This window comes from Sminthopsis crassicaudata, chromosome 3 (genome assembly GCF_048593235.1).
Source record: "Sminthopsis crassicaudata isolate SCR6 chromosome 3, ASM4859323v1, whole genome shotgun sequence".
Taxonomy (NCBI): domain Eukaryota; kingdom Metazoa; phylum Chordata; class Mammalia; order Dasyuromorphia; family Dasyuridae; genus Sminthopsis; species Sminthopsis crassicaudata.
In genome coordinates, this window is record NC_133619.1 from 593,553,537 (window position 1) to 593,572,801 (window position 19,265).

At 34.2% G+C, this 19,265-nt stretch overlaps 1 protein-coding gene across 4 annotated transcripts in view; it reads left to right on the top strand.

The window, feature by feature from the left end:
• Window positions 1-19,265, top strand: part of RLF (RLF zinc finger) — a 90,632-nt gene that overhangs the window by 38,401 nt on the left and 32,966 nt on the right. For all 4 annotated transcript variants that reach the window (XR_012488506.1, XM_074305255.1, XM_074305254.1 and 1 more), the window contains exons 3-5: window positions 916-997; window positions 6,730-6,862; window positions 9,062-9,264. Coding sequence is in view for 3 of the 4 variants with exons in the window: in XM_074305255.1 (XP_074161356.1) it covers window positions 916-997; window positions 6,730-6,862; window positions 9,062-9,264 (418 nt within the window). In the remaining variant the exon portion in view is untranslated. The remainder of the gene's footprint in view (window positions 1-915; window positions 998-6,729; window positions 6,863-9,061; window positions 9,265-19,265) is intronic.

Here is a 19,265-nt window from a genome sequence, read left to right on the forward strand (position 1 = left end):
GTAGATTATAACACCCTTTAGGTTTTTTTTGTTTTTTTTTTAACCCCTTCTATTTTTTCCTTTCCTAAAGTAACTGGAATACAGACTCTCTAGTTTTTACTAGAGTGTTTACTATGTTTACTAGTGTTTACTATGTTCAGAGCAGCATGTTCATGGATAGAGAACCAACCTGAGAGAAGGCCTGCGTTCTAAACTCCTTGGAATAGGACTTTGGAATACATAGCAAGTCACTTAGACATTTGCTAAATTTGGTAGTTTTGGGAGCCTGGTACTTGGAGAACAGTTTTCCAACTATATTAGGAGTATCTTTTTTGTTAGTTCTTAGAGTCTTGAAATCAGAATACTACTCAACAAGCATTTCTCCCTGATTCCCCTTCCAAGTGTTCTTGGCATTATGCTGGACATAGAGGGTGAAAAGGGAAAAAGAAACAATTCTTCAGAAGTGATTTCTTAACATGTTTGTCACTCTTTTAACATCAGTAACAGTTAGCATTATTTATATGTTATGTACTGTGTGCCAGGCACTGTGCAAAGTACTTTATAAATGCCATCTTATTTGAGCTTCTTAATAATACTGATATTTTATGTTCATATTATCCCCATTTTACAATTGAGGAAGTTAGGCAAACAGATTAAATGTCTTGGTCAGTATCACATAGCTATTAGTTGGACAAAACATTTTAAGGAGAATTTTTGCTTTAAAACATTAAGTAGGTTTATACAAAAGGTATAAATTAAACAAATATCAAGTTTCTTCTGCAAGTTAGGCTCTGAAGAGTGACACAAAAGTATAAGAAAAATGTGATTTGTCCTCCTCATGGAACTCATTATCTAAATTTAATTTGTAATTATACTAACAAAATGTCAATTGCAATTGGAACTGCTTTTTACTCTTCTTGTCTTCCTTTATTATAGGAGTTGTTTTGAACTCTTGCTTTCTGTGCCTGAAACTGAACTACCATGTGATGTATGGGTACCTTTTAATCAGTCCATACAGGTAAGTCTTTTTCTGCTGTAAAAATTCTTTGATTCAGTCTTAACTTGTGGCTTGCCTCTCACATACTCAGATCAGAGAGACTTCAAATTTAAAAGTATGTGATTTGAATTTTTAAGGCTGGAATTTGATCCTCCAAGTGTTCTGCCCAGAGGTACATTAATTCAAATCCTTCCTTGGCATATATGTGAAAAAAGGCAAAATTTTCTTAGCTCCATTGCCTTACACCAGTTATGTATATAAAGTAAGCCTTATATTTTAAATGCTTAATTTAAGAAGTTGTAATATATACTAATAGAATAAACCCCTCATTTATCCAGAGTTTTCTTTGGAACCCAGGTCCTGTTACATAATGAAAGCCGTAGCATAGGGTAGTAAAAAAAATGCTGGATTTGCAGCTAAGTACAAACCCCATATCCATTGCTCTTTTGATCTTAAGCAGTTTAAAGTTTTGGGGCTTTGTTTTTTGCTATTTTCCCTTTTACCCCTTAAATTTTTTTGTTTCTATAAACATTAAACTTTTTTTTTTTTACATTTTTAATAGTATTTTCCAAATACATACAAAGATAGCTTTCAACATTCACCTTCTTTACAAAACTTTGTGCTCCAAAATTTTCTTCCTCTTCAAGACAGTAAGCAATCCAATATAGGTTAATTGTCCAGTTTTTTCTAAACTTATCTCCACATTTGTCATGCTATACAAGAAACATCAGATCAAAAGGGGGAAAACTTGAGAAAGAGGGGGGGGGGAACAAAAAAAGGTAAAATCTTTGCTTTTGATCCATTTTTAGTCTCCATGGTTTTTTCTCTAGATGCGAATGACATTTTCGTCACAAGTCTATTTGAATTTTTAGGTACTTTAAGGTTTTATATGTGTATATATATGTCGCTGTCTCTGTTCACAACTTTTCAAGATAGATGCCAAAGGTGGAAATTGAGGTTGTAAGAGATTAAGTGACTTGCAAAAGAGCATACAGCTAGTGAAGGTTTGAGGTGGTATTTGACTTTGAGCTCTGCCCTCTGATCTGCACTACTGCTGAGAATGTAAATGTTGTTCCTTATAATGTTAACTATCTGTTGGATATCTCCATTTAATATGTCTAAAATAGAATTTCTCATTTTTTCTCCTAAACCTACTTTTCCTCCAAACTTTCCTTTTTGTTGAGGATCATACTCAAGCCTGTCATGAAGTCATTCTTATCTTTGCCTTTTCCTTCATTCTCTCTGTCCAGTTTCTTGCCAAGTCCCACTAGTTCTACCCTCCCCTCCTCCCCCAAATCCTAATAATATCTTGATGTCCATCACTCTTCTTCCCGTTGAGAAGGTCCTCCATTTTAGTTTGGGTACTCCAAATTCCTATGGAGCATTCTGGATTTTGACTTGTACAATCTCCTTGGTATGTGCCTTCAATCCAAACCCATCACATCACACCACATAATCATCCTTACATGTCATTCTCCGGGTTTGCAGCTTGCACCCTCCATTTCTCTGCTCTAGGCTCATATCTGGGATCTAGTTGAAAGACCCACCCTGATTTGCTGTTTCCAAAGCATCTTCATGTCACTAACAAAATCCTTATATGTTCTTATCCACCATTATGTATGATATGAATTTAATTTTTTTTGCTGAGGCTATTTGGGTTAAGTGCCTTGCCCAGGGTCACATAGCTAGGAAGTATTAAGTATCTGAAGCCAGATTTGACTTCAGGACTGGTGTTCTATTCACTGCAAAATCTTGTCCACTATTATAAAAAAAGTTCCTTGACAACCCCAACTGTTGGGCTTATTTTGCCTGACACAAAGTACTTAGTAAATGCTTTTCTACTTCATTCATTTACCAAGTGCTGTGCAGATGCTCAGCACTGTGCAACGTGGAATAAGAGATAATTACTTCACAGAATACCCTCAAAGGATCTCAAAGTTAAAAGGGACATCTGGGACAATTTATTTCAATCTATACATGAATAAATTATCTCTAAAAATGATAGCTCTGACTTCAGATTTTCAGAAACTTTTTACATGTTATTTGATCTGAACAGCAACCCTAAATAATTGCTACTATCATGCTATTTTTGTTTTGTTTTGTTTTTACAATTTTTTTCATTTAAATTTTAAAATTCGAATGCAGCTAGATAGCATAGTGGATAGAGCACCATCCCCGAAGTTAGGGGATTTTGGATTTACTAAACACTAGAATATTCTATGAACTTTATTCTAAACTTGTGCATGTAATGTTTCACTGATGCATTTTATTAATAAAATTAATAATTGATATAAAATCAATCCACTTATTATTATTCTTAAATGTTGTACTTAGTGCCACATACTTTTGATAATTATACTTTTATAGTATAATTTGAGATCTGACATCATTTTCCCCATTTCTCTTGAAATTCCTTTTTTTTTAAATACTCTTTTCTTTTCAGAATACATGCAAATATAGTTTTCAACATTCACCCTTGCAAAACCTTGTGTTCCAAATTTTTCTACCTCTCGTCTTCCCCATCCCTCTCCCCTAGACAGCAAGCAATACAATATAGGTTAAACATGTGCAGTTCTTTTAAACATATTTTCATATTTATCATGATGCACAAGAAAAATCAGATCAAAAAGGGGGGGAAATGAAAAAGAAAAAAAAATAAGCAAACAAACAATAACAAAAAAGGTGAAAATACGATGTTGTGATGCACATTCAGTTCCCATAGTCCTCTCTCAGGATGCAGATGACTCTTATCACAAGTCTATTGGAATTGGTCTGAATCACCTCATTGAAAAGAGCCACGTCCATCAAAGTTGATCATATAATTTTTGCTGTTGTGTACAATGTTCCCTTGGTTCTACTCACTTCACTTGGCAACAGTTCAGGCCTCTTTGAATTCATCCTGCTGATCATTTCTTATTTCTTATAGAATAACAACATTCATATAGCATAACTTATTCAGCCCTTACCTAATGGGCATTCACTCAGTTTCCAGTTTTTTATCACTACAAAAAAGGGCTGCTACATTTCTGCACATGTGAGTTCTCTTCCCTTATTTATGATCTCTTTGGGAAGCTCATGCAGTAGAAACACTGCTGAATAAAAGGATATGCACAGTTTGATAGCCCTTTGGACATAATTACAAATTGCTTTTCAGAATCATTGGGTCAGTTCACAAATCCACCAACAATGTATATGGCTTGCTTTTTTAAAAAGCAATGCTACATAATACTTTCAGTGATGTGTTGCTTATTATTGCTTTTTTGAAATGTTTTGGTGGGTTTTTGATACTCCCTCCCCTCCCCCGTTGGACTCTCCACCTCCTACCACTCCCCCAAGTATGTACGCACACACATATCTATGTGAATATATGTACACACATATAGAAAAAGAAAAAAACTAAAAGAATAAGCAAAAAAATCTAGAGGATGTATATTTGTTTCTTCATAGGTCAGTACTTTGTATCAATAGTTGGTGATTGGGTCACGATTAAGCCTTTCAAGGTTGTTTTTCTTTACAATGTTGTTTTCTGGGTTCTCTTGGTTCTGTTCACTTTCACTTGGTATGAGTATATATTATATAGAGTTCTCTGAAATTTTCATTTCTTAAAGAGCAACTAATATCTATTGTATGCACATGTGACCATATTTAGGCCATTTTTTAGTTGTCTTAAGACAATTTTAAGCACTCCCATTAGTTCTTTTGCTTCTCTTTTTTTCTCTCTCTAAAATTCCCTCTTTCAGAATAAGGAAGTTTACTTTGCTTAAAGCTTTTCTATCTCTGGTATTGTTTGTTTTAGCTCCTTACCCCAATCCTCACTCTATCCTTTCTTTCTTTCCCCTTGAGTTCAGTGGGAAATGACTTGAAAAAGTATGGTGTATATGAATGTGTTGGAGGACCATTGTATTGTAAGAAATTATTAAAGGGGTGGTTTCAGAGAAATAAAACTTGTCCATGAATGCCCAGATAAAGTGTACTAAAAGGAGATTATAACTGGCAACCAACCTGGATTTTCCAGGATATTCTACATTTTAAATATTTTGACCTATATAGATCAGAAAGTTTTCTTAGATCATTTGTACTGGATTTAGAGTTGATCACTTGATCTTTATGAAAGAGTGTTTTATAGAGTATAGCCCAGTTCTGACATTTCCTAGCTGTAGGCTAAAAGCATATACTTGAGTTTTCTAAGCCTCAATTTCCTCCTGTATTTTACAGATGAATAATAGAAGAAATACTCTTAAAAAAACTTTTTTTTGCAAACTTTATCATGTATATAATTGGGAACTATCATAATTCCTTTAAAGTATAACATTTCTCATAATAGTCCTAGTCATTGTTGTGTGAGCCTTATGTTTAAATCCTACGATTTCAAACAATTTTTCTTTGAAATAATGTTATAAATTATGTTCTTTATCTTTATGATACTAATAAATGGCTTAATAATAATATATAATATATTTAATAATTAATATCTTAATAATATTATAATATCTTTATGATACTAATAAAAGTGAGTAATGCCTAGTCTAAGATATATTTTCATAGTAAATCTTGTATGTTATAGTTCTTTTCTCTCCCCTCCTCCCCAAAATGCTAATCCCAATAAAATACAACATGAAAATGAATCAGCCTGAGATAGCTTATCTTCTCACTTCAATAACTAATTGTCTGAATGGTCATAGAAAATCTTTACACAGAAAAAAGCTTTGGAAGGTTCTTAATCCAGATTATTTGTCAGTCTTATCAATTGATTTGCAGATAATTAGGTCAATCAGTCTTTTCATTTGATCTCCTTTATAGAACATTGAACACCCTTTTTTGTGAGTGTATATTTAATTCCAACGAAAAGCCTTTTAATTTAATTTAATTTAAAATTGATTTGAACTCTTGAAGGATTCATAATCTTCTTGGTACTGGTTCTCCATAGGTGCCCTTATTCATGTCCTTGAATATGAATGTCCATCCATAATGTGCTAGAGGCGCCGGTTTCTTAACATTTTGTGGGCAGTAGGATAAGTCTTTGTCAGTTTTTTTAAACGTACCTGAGCCTCCTTTACTACTCATTGGGCCCTTAATATGTTAATATGTTGCATTATTACTCTTGTGTTAATTATACCTACCATGAGCCTCTCCAATACTCTTTGTATTGTTTAGAACATTGAATTGGGTGTAGGATTAGAAGTCAGCCAAAACCTTGCTCATATTCTGCCTTTAGTGCTTATTTGCTATGTGACCTCAGGCAAGACACAGAACCTGGACTCCATTTTCCATGTTTGTAAATCTTATCTCATAGCTTTGTTTTGAGAATCAGATGAGACAAATGGTGGTAAAGTGCTTTGTCAACCTTAACTTGCTATAATACTAATTATGAGAATGATTATTCTTTGGAAACAATGTTTACATTTTTCACAATCACATAGTATTAGTAGAAGAATATTGGTTTTGGGTAATAAGTTGGTGCCATTAACAAGGGCTACCGTTTCTTAAATATTTCCTATCCAGTTATATTACTTTTATTCAATTCTGAGACTCAACTCATTGAAGTACCCAAGATTTATGTATTGAGGTACAAAATAAAAAGTTAAGATACTCATTAAAGCCTAGAGGGACAGAAACTTTTTCCTCTAGTATATGATAGATATTAGTACATACTTAATTGTAATTGTATTTGGATAATTTGGATAATTGTTCATTTTCATAGCAGATTCTGGGCTTTTAATTTTGTATTTGCTGGATTTATTTTGGGATCACAGGATTCACATGATGCTTTGTTGGAATTTGGAAATAATAACCTCCAAGTCTTGGTTGATATTACCAAAGAAGGTGTGTGGAAAAATCCAGTTCTTCTTAAAATACTGTCTCAGCAACCAGTAGAGCCAGAGGAAGGTAAGTATTGGCATTTGATCAAGTACTTCCTTTGGGAGAAAATAGTGGTTCCAACTGAATTAGAGCTTCTTTAACTTTTAGAAATTCAGTATTATACAATTTGTCATAGAATTCTCTCTGAGGAACTTGATTAATTAGACTTAGATTAATTATATTTCATTGTTTGCTTATTAATATCATTCATTAGTATTGCATATTAGCCAGGCCCTATAAATTCTAGTCACTTCTCAATAATTTAGGTTGGTGATTATTCAGACTTTTACAACTTTTTTTTTTCTTTTTTCTTGAGGCTGGGGTTAAGTGATTTGCCCAGGGTCACACAGCTAGGAAGTGTTAAGTGTCTGAGACCGGATTTGAACTCAGGTCCTCCTGAATTCAGGGCTGGTGCTCTATCCACTGCGCCACCTAGCTGCCCCCAACTTTTACAACTTTTGAATTTTCTATAGTACCTTTTACAAATTTCTTCCTGTGAGTAGAGGCACTTTGAACCAACAGGAGTATTACAATGAGAAGTTAGGTTTTACCAATTTGAACCATTCCCAAAGAGTTATAAAACCATGCATACTCTTTGACCTAGTAAAAAGCACTACTAGATCTGCCTCCCAGAAGAGAAAAAACAAAAAGAAAAAGGACCTATATACAAAAATAACTATAGCACCTCTTTTCTGGGGGCAATTGGAAACTGAAGATATGCCATCATTTGGAGAATGGCTAAATAAATTGTGTATGATTGATGAAATAATCTTATTCTGTAAGAAATGGTGAACAGGATATTCTCAGAAAAACCTAGAAAGATTTCTATGAGCTGATACAAAATAAAATGTATCTATGAAGTAACAGTAATATTTTAAGATGATCAGCTAGAAGTGACTTAGCTACTCTCAGCAATGTGATGATCCAATAGAATGCTGAAGGAATTAGGGTGAAAAATGCTATCCATCCCCAGAAAAAGATTTCTGAATACAGATTGAAGCATACTTTTTTTTTTTTTTTTTTTTTTTTTTAAACTTTATTTTTCTAGAGGTTCTTTGGTTTCTTTGTTTTTTGTCTTTGTTTCATTTACAACATGACTTACGGAAAGGTTTTGCCTGATGATATATCGAATTGCTTGCCATCTCAATGGAGATAGAGAGTAGGGAGGGAGGAAGGGAAAAAATTTGTAACTCAAGAGTTTTAAAAGGGAATGTTTAAAAATGTTTTTATATGTACTGGGGAACAATAAAATAATACATGAAAATAAAAAAATAAGGCTTTGCTATGAAAATGAGAATTCTCATTAAGATCATAGATCCAAAGAATTTCTTTCAATTATTAGTTTATTTGATGAAGAATTCTCATCGTTTTGTGGTAAATAAATTTCTAGTTATATAAATACCATAGAATTTAGAGTTATAAGAATCTGTAGTCATCAGTAATCCCATCTTCCCTAAATTTATCTATCTTCTATCTTTTTTCTATCTTCTAATATTCTTTTTTTCTTTCGAATTTTCTCATTAAAGTTAAGAAATGCACAAATTCTGGGAGAGAGAATTCGTAATTTTTATGAATCAATAAGAATTCATTTTGTTAAGCACTTGTTATATGCAACAGCTCTGGAAGATGAATTAAAGCTAGGTTTCTGCTCTCAAGGAACTTACAGTGTCTTGTACAGGAGATAAAATATATACAGGTCAATATCTTAAGGTTGGGTTGTGATAAGTGGTCATAAGAGAAATTTATACAGAATTTTGTGATGTTTCAGAAAGGTCTTCATGGAGAAGACAATTGTGCTAGCCCTTGAAGGAAAAGGGGTTTATGGTTTTATCATTTTAGACCTCCTTCCCTCTTCAGTGGTTATTAGCACATCTGTAAGAAAGTCAGGGAATAATTCATGGGAAAAGATGACTAAAACAATTCATTTTACTAAGTCTCTTAATTCTCTTCAAAAGCTTAAGTGAACTAAAGAAACCATTTAAGTTATTATCTATACATTCAATTTATTCTGAATTGTTCTAACACGTTAGAGCAGATAACAGAATGGTGGCTATAGAGACCATATTTAATATTCTTGTCACAGTATTTTGACTTTTCTTTATCTTGCTCAGATAGTAAACAAATTCCTTTTTTTGGGCTAATGATCTCTTAAACTGCCTGATCTGTATACAGTTAAGACAAATTAGAGCTTGTCATTTATGAAAAATGCTTCTTTTTTTTCCCTAGCTAATAAATTTATTGCACGAGAAGGACCTTCCTTTCTGCAGATGCGTATAAAACATTTATTGAAGTCAAACTGTATCACACAAGCTACTTCTTTGTCAAAACTATGTGCGGAATCTAAAGAAATTTCTAATGTGTCATCTTTTCGGCAAGCTTATATCACATGTTTATGCTCCATGTTACCTAATGAAGACGCCATTAAGGAGGTCAGTAAAGCATAATTCTTATTGTTGTCATCCATACGTAGGAAATTCTAATAGAAATTTAATAGATTATGTTAGCTGTAATAGCAGAGTTCTGTTTTCAAAATTATGGAAAAAATAAGGAGACCTTTCCACAATTGTTAAAGTATTTCCTTAGTTGTTTGGCCTGAATTGCTGAATGTGTGTTCATCTGTGAATGAGTCTGTTTGAAAGCAGGTGATAGAATGACCCACATTAGGATGTGCAGATGTTTGGTTGCTCAAGCCAGATTTTAAGGAAGAGGAGGTATAGAATATGACTTATATTTAAACCAGTACAGTGTGCTTACTTTGCAAGTAGTGATTTGTAATACTTTAAAAATCTGTATCTTCATGGATTCTGACAAGAGGTGTGTGTGTGTGTGTGTGTGTGTGTGTGTGTGTGTGTGTGTGTGTGTGAGATTCCTAAACATTCTAAAAATTTTTATTTTTTTTTGGCTTTTTAAAAATTATTATTATTATTATTATTTTACAAAATTATAGTAATTTTCTTGTTGGAGATGAGATTATCTTTGTTTTTTAAACCACAAAAATTTAATGCAACTTCATATGGACAATTTTAGCTTTTGTTCTATCAGATTGTCTCAACATATTTTTTCCCTTTTTTTATGCACCATTTGGCTAAAAATAAAAATCCTTGTTTAGTTCCCGCATTGAGGTGTAATTTTCTTTATGTAGGAATCCTAATAGAATGGTGTGGGTGTGTGTGTGTGTGTGTGTGTGTGTGTGTGTGTGTGTGTGCGTGCATGTGCACACATGGGCGTGTGTGTTTACATGGGAAAAATATATATAATTATAAGCATATATATATACATATATATATATAATTATATTTCTAGGTGAGTTATATATATGCTATATATATGATATTATTTTTATTTATTTTAATTCAATTGAAACTAGAAATGGTTAAAGGAGTTGAGGACAGACATCTAGGCACAGCAGACAGAAAATATTGAGACATTAATATGAAGAATTATGAAAATAGTAATTATATGAAAACAGTATGTGGGCTGAAGTGGCAAAAGAGTTGAATTAGTTAGAAGCCTATGTAGTAATTTAATTTGAGACATGATAAGGACCAGAACCAAGGTGATAACTATGAGAGCTGAGGAAGAATCAGATTCAAGAGATGTTGGGAAAGTAGAAATGATTGAGCTGCAAGGTTCAGCCACTGTTCCTATTTGTTGAAGGAGAGAAAATAATATAGGGCAATGCCAAGGCTACCAAATCCGAAAACAGTTAGTAGTGCTTTCAACAGAAGCAGGAAATTTTGCAAGAAGAGAAGGTTAGAGGAAAAGATAATTAGTTCATTTTTAGAACATGTTGAGTTTTAAGATGTTACCAGGAATTCAGTTGGAAATGTCCAGTAAGTAACTTGGTGGTGCAGAAGGCGAGAAAATAGGATTGGATATCTAGATCTGTCAAGATGACCATTAAACTCATGGGAGCTGCTAAAGTTATCAAAAGAAAGAGTAGCCTATAAACAGAAACTTGGGCAATGTCCCTAATTAGGAGAATGAAACATGTTGAGCCAGCAAAGGACAAAGTGGTGAGACAAAAAGGAGAGCAGTGTCATAGAAAGGAGAAGACTGTTCCCAGAAAGCCCAAATATGAGATTAGTGTTAGAGGGTTATAGAGCTCATCTTAAAAAAACATAAATCAGTGTCGGGTATTATTTTAACCATCTTCTGCCTGCTAGTTTTACTTCATTTGATTCCATTTTCATTCTTTTTTAATTTTGAAAAAGAGGGAAAACTAATTCAATAATGTTATAATATGATGTTACATTATTTTAAATGTTGCTTGTGCTTTAAATTTTGTTTAAAATCTGGTATTCAGAAGGGTTTGTGATCTGCATTATGTTTGCAGAAGTGTTATCTGATAAAAAATTTAATGGCCTTGGAACACTTCATAGAAAAGAATTTTAATTTTATGTCATTTGTAATGGTATAATGTGTTTTTATGTAGGTAAGTGACATAAAAAATGCTATAATCTTGATAAAATTGAGGTGAAAGAGAATAGAATCCAGAAGATCAACTAGTAAAGAGTGCTAGGAATTCAGATTGGAGTTCTCAAAGTCCCTTTTCCTTAAAGGTCTTCAAAACAAGTAGAGACACAGTCCAGGAAATCACTTATTATTGTGTGTGTATGTGTGTGTGTGTGTGTGTTGTAGTAGTAGTAGTAGTAGTAGTAGTAGTAGTAGTAGTAGTAGTAGTAGTAGTAGTAGTAGTAGTAGTTCTTTCTATTTGCATTGTTAAAGTCATTGTATATATTTCTTGGTTTTGCTTACTTCGATTTTAATCAATTCACATAAATCTGTCTGTGCTTCTCTATATTCATCATAGTATCATTTGATACACCTAGAAATATTCCATTACATTGATGTCATACTTTGTTTAGTTATTTCTCAATTGAGTATACCTACTTTGTTTCTAGGTCTTTAGAATTAGTATAATTTGATGGAAGCTAAGAAAAAGAATGTGTAAAGAAGCAGGTGAAGAAGGAATGCAATGTGTCATGGAGAAAAAAGGTCTAGGAGAATGTGCCCTAGAAAGTAGTTTTTGGATTTGATAAAGTAGTCACTTTTCAACTTTTGAAAAAGTACAGTAATTAGGAGAGTTTTAAATGAATACAGACCATTTTAAACAATTTAATATTCTAAACTTACATAATATTAAAAACTACAAGGCATGTTCACATACAAAGAGACGAAGATCATATGTGAAATTGAATTTCTATTCTGTATATACCTTTTTAAAAAAGGTTTATAATAAATTCAGGCTATTGCTTTTAAAGCAGTAATTTTCCATCTGAACCTTTTTGTTTTCTTTCAGTGTATGTAAAAATAATTTAGTGATTATTTTTTGTCAACGTTAGCTCTTTTCTCACATCTCCCTTATCCATTCCTCTAATTAAACACACACACACACACACACACACACACACACACACACACACACACACACACACAATACTACATAGTTCAGCAAAACAGCTCCACACACATATCTATATCCAAAAGATGCCTCTTCCTTTATCTTGAATATATTATCCCTTCATTAGGAGGTAGGTTGTATGTTTCTTGCAAAAAGAAGTTGGAAGCACAAGACCTGGCTAGTGAGTAGATATTTGAGGGGAATGATACTAAGCAGTTGAGAATGACTCCAAGCTTATGAATGTGGGGAACTTTGAAGGATAATAGTGCCCTTGACAAAAATAAGGAAATTGGGAAAGAGGGTAAGTTTTTTTCATTTGGAAGAGGAGGGAGGAATAAGTAAGTATTATTTGATTAGGGAAAACAGAGTTAATTACAGGAGAAGGTTGATAGTGGCATGGCTCATTAAAAAAATACATCAGGGGGCAGCTAGATGGCACAGTGGACAGAGCACTAGCCTTGAAGTCAGGAGGACCTGAGTTCAAATGTGGTCTAAGACATTTAACACTCCCTAAGCTTTGTGACCCTGGGTAAGTCTGTTAATTACCCAATTGCCTCAGCAAAAAAAAAAAAAAAAAAAAAAAAAAAAAAAAAAAAAAAAAAAAAAAAAAAATTTATTTAATCAATAAACATTTATTAAGGGGCAGTTATGTGCCAAGCACTTTGCTTAGCTCTGGGTTTGAAAAGAAAGGCAAAGACAGTCCCTTTACTTAAAGAACTCATATTGGAGGGAGACAACATGCAAAGAACAATGTACAAATAAGCTAGATGAATAAGAAATAGTCAACAGACTATTATTTCTCTAGAATTCAGAGAGATTGGGAAAAGCTTCCTGTATTGTTGAGTGACAACCAGACAAAATACTTAAAGTCAGCAAGGTAGAATATCTTATTCAAGAAACAACAAGAAAGCCAGTCTTTGAAGGGTGGTAAGATGTAGTGAGGAGAGAACAGGTTAATGAGAGGTTCTAGTTTTGATCCTGGAAGCAATTGGATGGTTATTACAATATTCATTTGTTAAGCACCTGCTGTGTTTCAGGCACTGTGCCTGAGGCCTGAGGATACCAAGTAAGATCCAAAAAAATCTTACCAGTTTTAGTATTCCACCTCAATACCACTTTCCCTTTAATTAGAGAGTTGGTCATGAATTCCAAACCTTCATTTAAAGAAAAGAGCTCAACTCTGATATTTTGTTTCTTAATTGATGAATGTATCTGGACTCCTGTCTCCTTCACCATGGCCCCGAAGCTTAGTATCATGATAATCTCTTCATTTAAAGGGGCAGCTAAGTGACACAGTCTATAGAACCCTGGATTTGGAGTCAGGAAAACTCATGTTCATGAATTCAAGTCTGGCCTCAGGCAAGTCATTTAACTGTGTTTGCCTCACTTAGCTCATCTAAAAGGCTCACAAAAAGTCAGACCTGGCCCTTAACAGTCTAATAGGGGAAAATCCCCAAACAATAAAACACTCAATAAAAATGATCAATAAACCAGAAAGCCCGTTTGACTGATAGTTTTGAAGAAAGGACCAGAAACCTATGGTATAGTCATACCTCCTTTTTGATATTGAGGTAACTGAAAAAAAATGACAGGTCAGGAAAAAGGAAGTGTATACTTTTAATTCATACTACATATCATATGAGTTTTAAATTATGATAACTAAAATCTATACTTTAAGTTCATATAATATTTTAATGCTTTCTTTAAGCAACTAATGTGTATTGAACATTTTTAAAAATTACCTTTATCTTTGTGATCTTTGGGGTTTCTATTTCTTAATCTCCTTATTTGTAAAATTAGGGAAATTGAACTGGATGATTTCTAAAGTTGCTTTCAAGTCTCAGTTCTATGATTTTAGCACCATGCTGGGGTTGGAAGTGGACAAGGTATGTGCAAAGGAAGGATGATGTCTTGGAAATAAGAATATCTTGAAATAAGGAATTGTTCAATTGTTTTTCAGTTGTAGCCTACCTATGATTCATAGCGACTCATTTTGGGATTTTTTTGGGCAAAGATATTGGAGTGGTTGCCATCTCCTCCAGATCACTTTACAGATAAGGAGACTGAGGCAAACCGAATTAAATGACCTGTCCAGAATCACACTGTCTAAGGCCAGACTTGAATTCGGTCTTCCTGACTCCAAGTCCAGTGGACTTCAACACCTTAAAACACCTAGTTGCCCCTTAGAAGTAAGGAGTACAGTAGTCATAATTCTCATCTTGTAATATAGGTCATGGAGGATGAGAATTTGATTGGAGGAACAGGATGGGGAAGTTGATTATTAGTTGCCTTGAGATAAAAGTTTCCATGGAGTCATGAGGATAAAAATTGGGTCAAAAGGAGTTCATGAGAGAATTGCATAGTGAAGAATTAAGAGACATTGGCTTCCTTTTCAAGGAGATAGGCAATAAGCCAGAAAATTGAGTACAAGCTAGGTAGAGAGAGTAGGATTTTGTTTTGTTTTTTAAAGAATTGGGAGACTTAATTACATTTTAGTAAAATATAAGAACCAATAGGAAAGGATCATCCCAGTGACAGTGATTTAAATGTATTTATATAGTGCTTTTAGACGTACAAAGTTCTTCAGTCACAACTACCCTGTAAAATAAGTAAATAAGATTGAAGGTTTGTTAATTAGATGGTAGCTGAAGCAAAATCTTAAAAGGGCAGAAAGAAATGGAAGAATTACCTCTTTTCCGAGGGTAGAAGAAAGTGAATGATTATACTGGCAGAAGAGTTTTTCTTGTATGGACTTTATTCTTCTTTGAGCTATGCTCTTCAGCTAGAAACCTGGAGCATAGTAGAAGCTGGAAAACAATATCAAAACAATTGGTGCAGGAAAGTTGGGAGTCAATAAAAGTAGAACAGAAGGATTATGGAACAGCAAGTTTGTGGCTATATACCACAAATGTATTCTTTAGTTCAATTTCATGATTTCCTGTAGTAAAACACAGTAAGTAGCCTGGATTCAGTAGCAATGAAAGCAGTTGAGGGGCTTTGCAGGGTTGTGAATTAATGGGCCAGAACACAGAGGATGACTCCTAGACATGGGGTCAAGGCTGAGAATGGAAGGTAGATGAAACCAGGCTGGAGGAAATTGTTTGAAAGAATAGGAAATAGAAGATATGATTAGAGGTCATAATTTTGGTAAGAGAAGAATAGATTCAATGTAAATGAAGGACAGGGAGAAATTGCCAAATCCAGTGACTACTTTTCCATTTTCAATGTCTTCTGCTTTTAAGCCTTTGACACTATTGAACACTCTCTTCTCTTTGTTTTTTAGGACACCACCCTTTCCTTGGTTTCCTATCTATTTTGTCCAAATCACATCCTCCAATTGTAGGTGTTGAACCAGGTGTTCTGGGCCCTCTTTTCTCCCTAAACTATTTCACTTGGTGATTTCTTCAGCTTTCATGGGTTTAATTACTATCTCTAGGCTCATGAATATCACATTTATTTAACCAGTTCTGATCTCTCTGTTGATCTCCAGCTTTCTTTTACATAAGAGCTGAATTTATTTTAGACATTGTTAACTGGATAATTGTGAGATAAGGTTTGTCAAAATGAATAATCAAAACATTTTTAAAAATTCTAGAGCTTTCAGCTCTAGATCTATGATTTTAGGAGGTAAAAAAAAAACCAGTTGTTAAAGAATTAGCGGAGGACAGTAACTAGAATGAGAAGGTGAACAGTTACAGAGGGTCAGAGTGGAAATGTTACCAGCCCAGAGCAGAACTATTTCCTTATCCCCAAACACTGGGAATTTTCAGAAAAAGAGAATTGCTTTCATTCAGAAAGGATTATGGGTTAAAAAATTAGCATCCTGAGTGAGGGTTCACTTTCCAAGAAGGTAGAAATAATGTTGAAGACTATGAAGAAGTCTGCTGAGAATGAGATTTTCAAAGAACATGGGATGGGGTGAGCTGGTGTCAACACCAATTTTGTATGATTAGGACAGAGAAGTATTGGAAACACAGAGTACTGTGCATATATTCAGAGATAATTAAATGATTATAAATTTTCTTTGAGTCAATGAATATTTCATTGTTGGATTCTTCTGTATGTTGTCTTTGCCTTCCTCTTTCCTTGGCTTCTGACCTCTTTAAATTTTTTGTCTAGGACTTGGGCAAAGGCACAGGTGAGATGATATCAGACTATGTGAAAATATCAGTAATAGTGCTTGCACACAGAAATTTCACACGGTGGGTGACCATGTGAAAATATTTAGCTTGAAAATGAGATTTCTTTTTAGTCCTGGTTTGGATTAGATGACCAATAAGATTCTTTACAATTTATTGTTACTATGATCAAGACTGTTCTGAATAGGGATATACTTGAGAAGAATGTTGTAGATTTATGCAGCTTGCCTCTATGATGTTTGGAATTGGTGAGTATGCTATAAGTATTGCTAACAAGTTTACAATAGGAGCTGGAAATTTTGCTCAAGCAGAAATTGAACATTAAAAGAACATATGGAAACATGGGTATTTAAGAAGCCTAGGATGAGTACTGCCAGGGAAGCAAAGGAACCAATGAAGATTACCTTTATGTCTACAGAATGTGCAGAAAAAATTGGCCTACCCACTTAAAGAGTCTAGGGAGCAGTTTGAAGTACAGTTGGATCCTAATTTTTTTGTTTGTTTGTTTGTTTTTTTTCCTGAGGCTGGTGTTAAATGGCTTGCCCAGGATCACACAGCTGGTGTTAAGTGTCTGAGATCAAATTTGAACTCGGGTCCTCCTGAATTCAAGGCTGGTGCTCTATCCACTGCGCCACCTAGCTGCCCTGGATCCTAATTGTGAAAGGTGTTCAAAGTGAAGAAGGCTATTAACGCAGGGAGCCCAAAGAAAGGTTTTAAGAAGAATATATCTTTCTGGTGGAATTGCTTTAAGTTTGGCAGCATGTGCAAAATGTGTGGTGGGAGAAGGTACTTTAGAGTTTTAGAGGCTTTTGTTTTTATGTATTCCTCCATGATAAGGCGGTATTTAAAATGGAGAGGACAATTTTGAGAGTTTTTTATTTTAAATAAAATATTTTATATTTTATTGATAGCTTTTTTTTAAACATTATCTTCATTTCCACTTACATCTCCAACACCTATCCATCAGGGTAATCTTTATATAAATAAAAAGAGGAAAAAAATGCAGTTAAGCAGAACCAACTCAGTGATGTTATTGGCAGTGTTCCTCATCCATAGTTCCCCTTCAAGAGGGCTCTTTCTTCCATCCTCTCCTTCCCTCCCATTCCCAATTTTTTTCCTTGCCTTCCAGTATGGGTGTTTACGACTGTACTACATGGCTTCCTTATTTTGATTAAATCCATAGTGATCACTTCTGTAGTATTTACTTGTTTGTGTTCATTGTTAAGCAAATATTCCCCAACTTTTTTTTTCCTAGATCATTAAACCAATTGCATTTTATTTTTTGAAGGCAGCAGGAAAGTTTTTGATAAAATGTTAGAAGTTGCCATGTTTAGATTAATTGAAATTTCAGAATAGTGATTTTGTACAGTAAAAGAGCTATCAAACTAAGAAGAGTTCACTAACAGCTGCAGCTGAGGTCTGTAGATGAGTTATGCAAGCAGGTGGGAATAAAGCAGTGTGTGTTGGCACCTATGGGTATCCCAATAATGGGTTTATGGAACAGGAAACCTCTGCTGGGAGTCTGTTGAGCTATAGATGCACAATTAAGATTAATTAACTGAGTCAGCTGGAAGCCAAAACACTAAAGACTGTTCTGATAAGGGTGGGTCCTTGCAAGTCTGAGAATAACAATAGCTTCTGTTCTGTAGTGCTTTTTTACTAGTCTCAAGGAACTTTCTTCATTGCACAGTGATGGAGGGTAGTGCAAGAATTACTCCCATTTTACATACTAGGAAACTAGGTTCAAAGAAGTTGTCATTTCCCAATTGAGCTAGTCCTCAGACCTTGCTCACCTGACTCTAAGCCCAGTGTGCTTTCTATTATACTTTGCTGATAGGAAGCTGACCTAGTAAAGAGGAAGAATTTATTCTGGAGCAAAGCACAGTCTCCTTTGTTGACAGAAATAAGAACGTTGTTTATTTGGGGAAGTAAATTCTGGTCTGAGAAAGGTTAAATTTTTAGGACAATCCTTTATTAGCACAGACCCTTTGGTTAGGATATAGTTACTGTATATTTACTTTTTGTTTTGAAAATGACAACACATTTTTGGGAAAGTCTTCCATGAGGGTAAAGAATTTTTTTCTTCCAAAAAAAAAATGCATTTAAAAACTAGAGAAAATCTAGTTGTATGATGTGGCTACTATTGGATGGGGTAACTCAAAGGGAGAGAGACACGTTCTGTATTAAAAAAGAAATAGACAAACATAGCTAGTCTCAGTCTTGGTCCCTTTGGGATAAAATCACAGTCTCCAGGTATAAATGATAAATAGAAACACAATTCTCTACAGGAACCAGTGAGCATTTATTCAGTTTGGAAACTAAAAGAAATATAAATAGGAGGCCACACATTCTCTTTGTAGTTTTAACAATAAGTTCTTCACATGTTGTGGAAAGAATTCTGGACATAGAGTTCAGAAAGCTGGCTTTGAACCTCATGTCTGGTATGAAAGCTATTCGTTGATGATTTATTTTTCAAAACTGTCTTCCTAAAATACATTATCTCTTCTCTAGTCTTCTGAGAATTTCAGGGCTCAGCAGTCCACTCAGTGTAGATCCCCAGAATCCAAACTTTTAGAGCATTTTGCCTGCCAGGTGCTCTTGGTGTGTTGAGTTTGCTTCTGGCTTCCTAATTGAAGCATGCTTCTGTGCTTTTTAATTGTGTGCCTTGTCTCCCTTCCCCCCTCCCCCCCCCCCCAAAAAAAAGAAAGCTTTTCATATCAAGCCTCAGGTAATTGGAGAGTACCTTTGATTTTTTTTCCCCCCAAGGATTAGTCATTTGCTATGCCATATTTGTGATTCTGCTAGTCTGTAGCAATATGAATCTTGCCTCTCTTTCTCTCTCCAACGGAGTGACATTTGGGATTTTATGGAGGAAATTATGCCATTA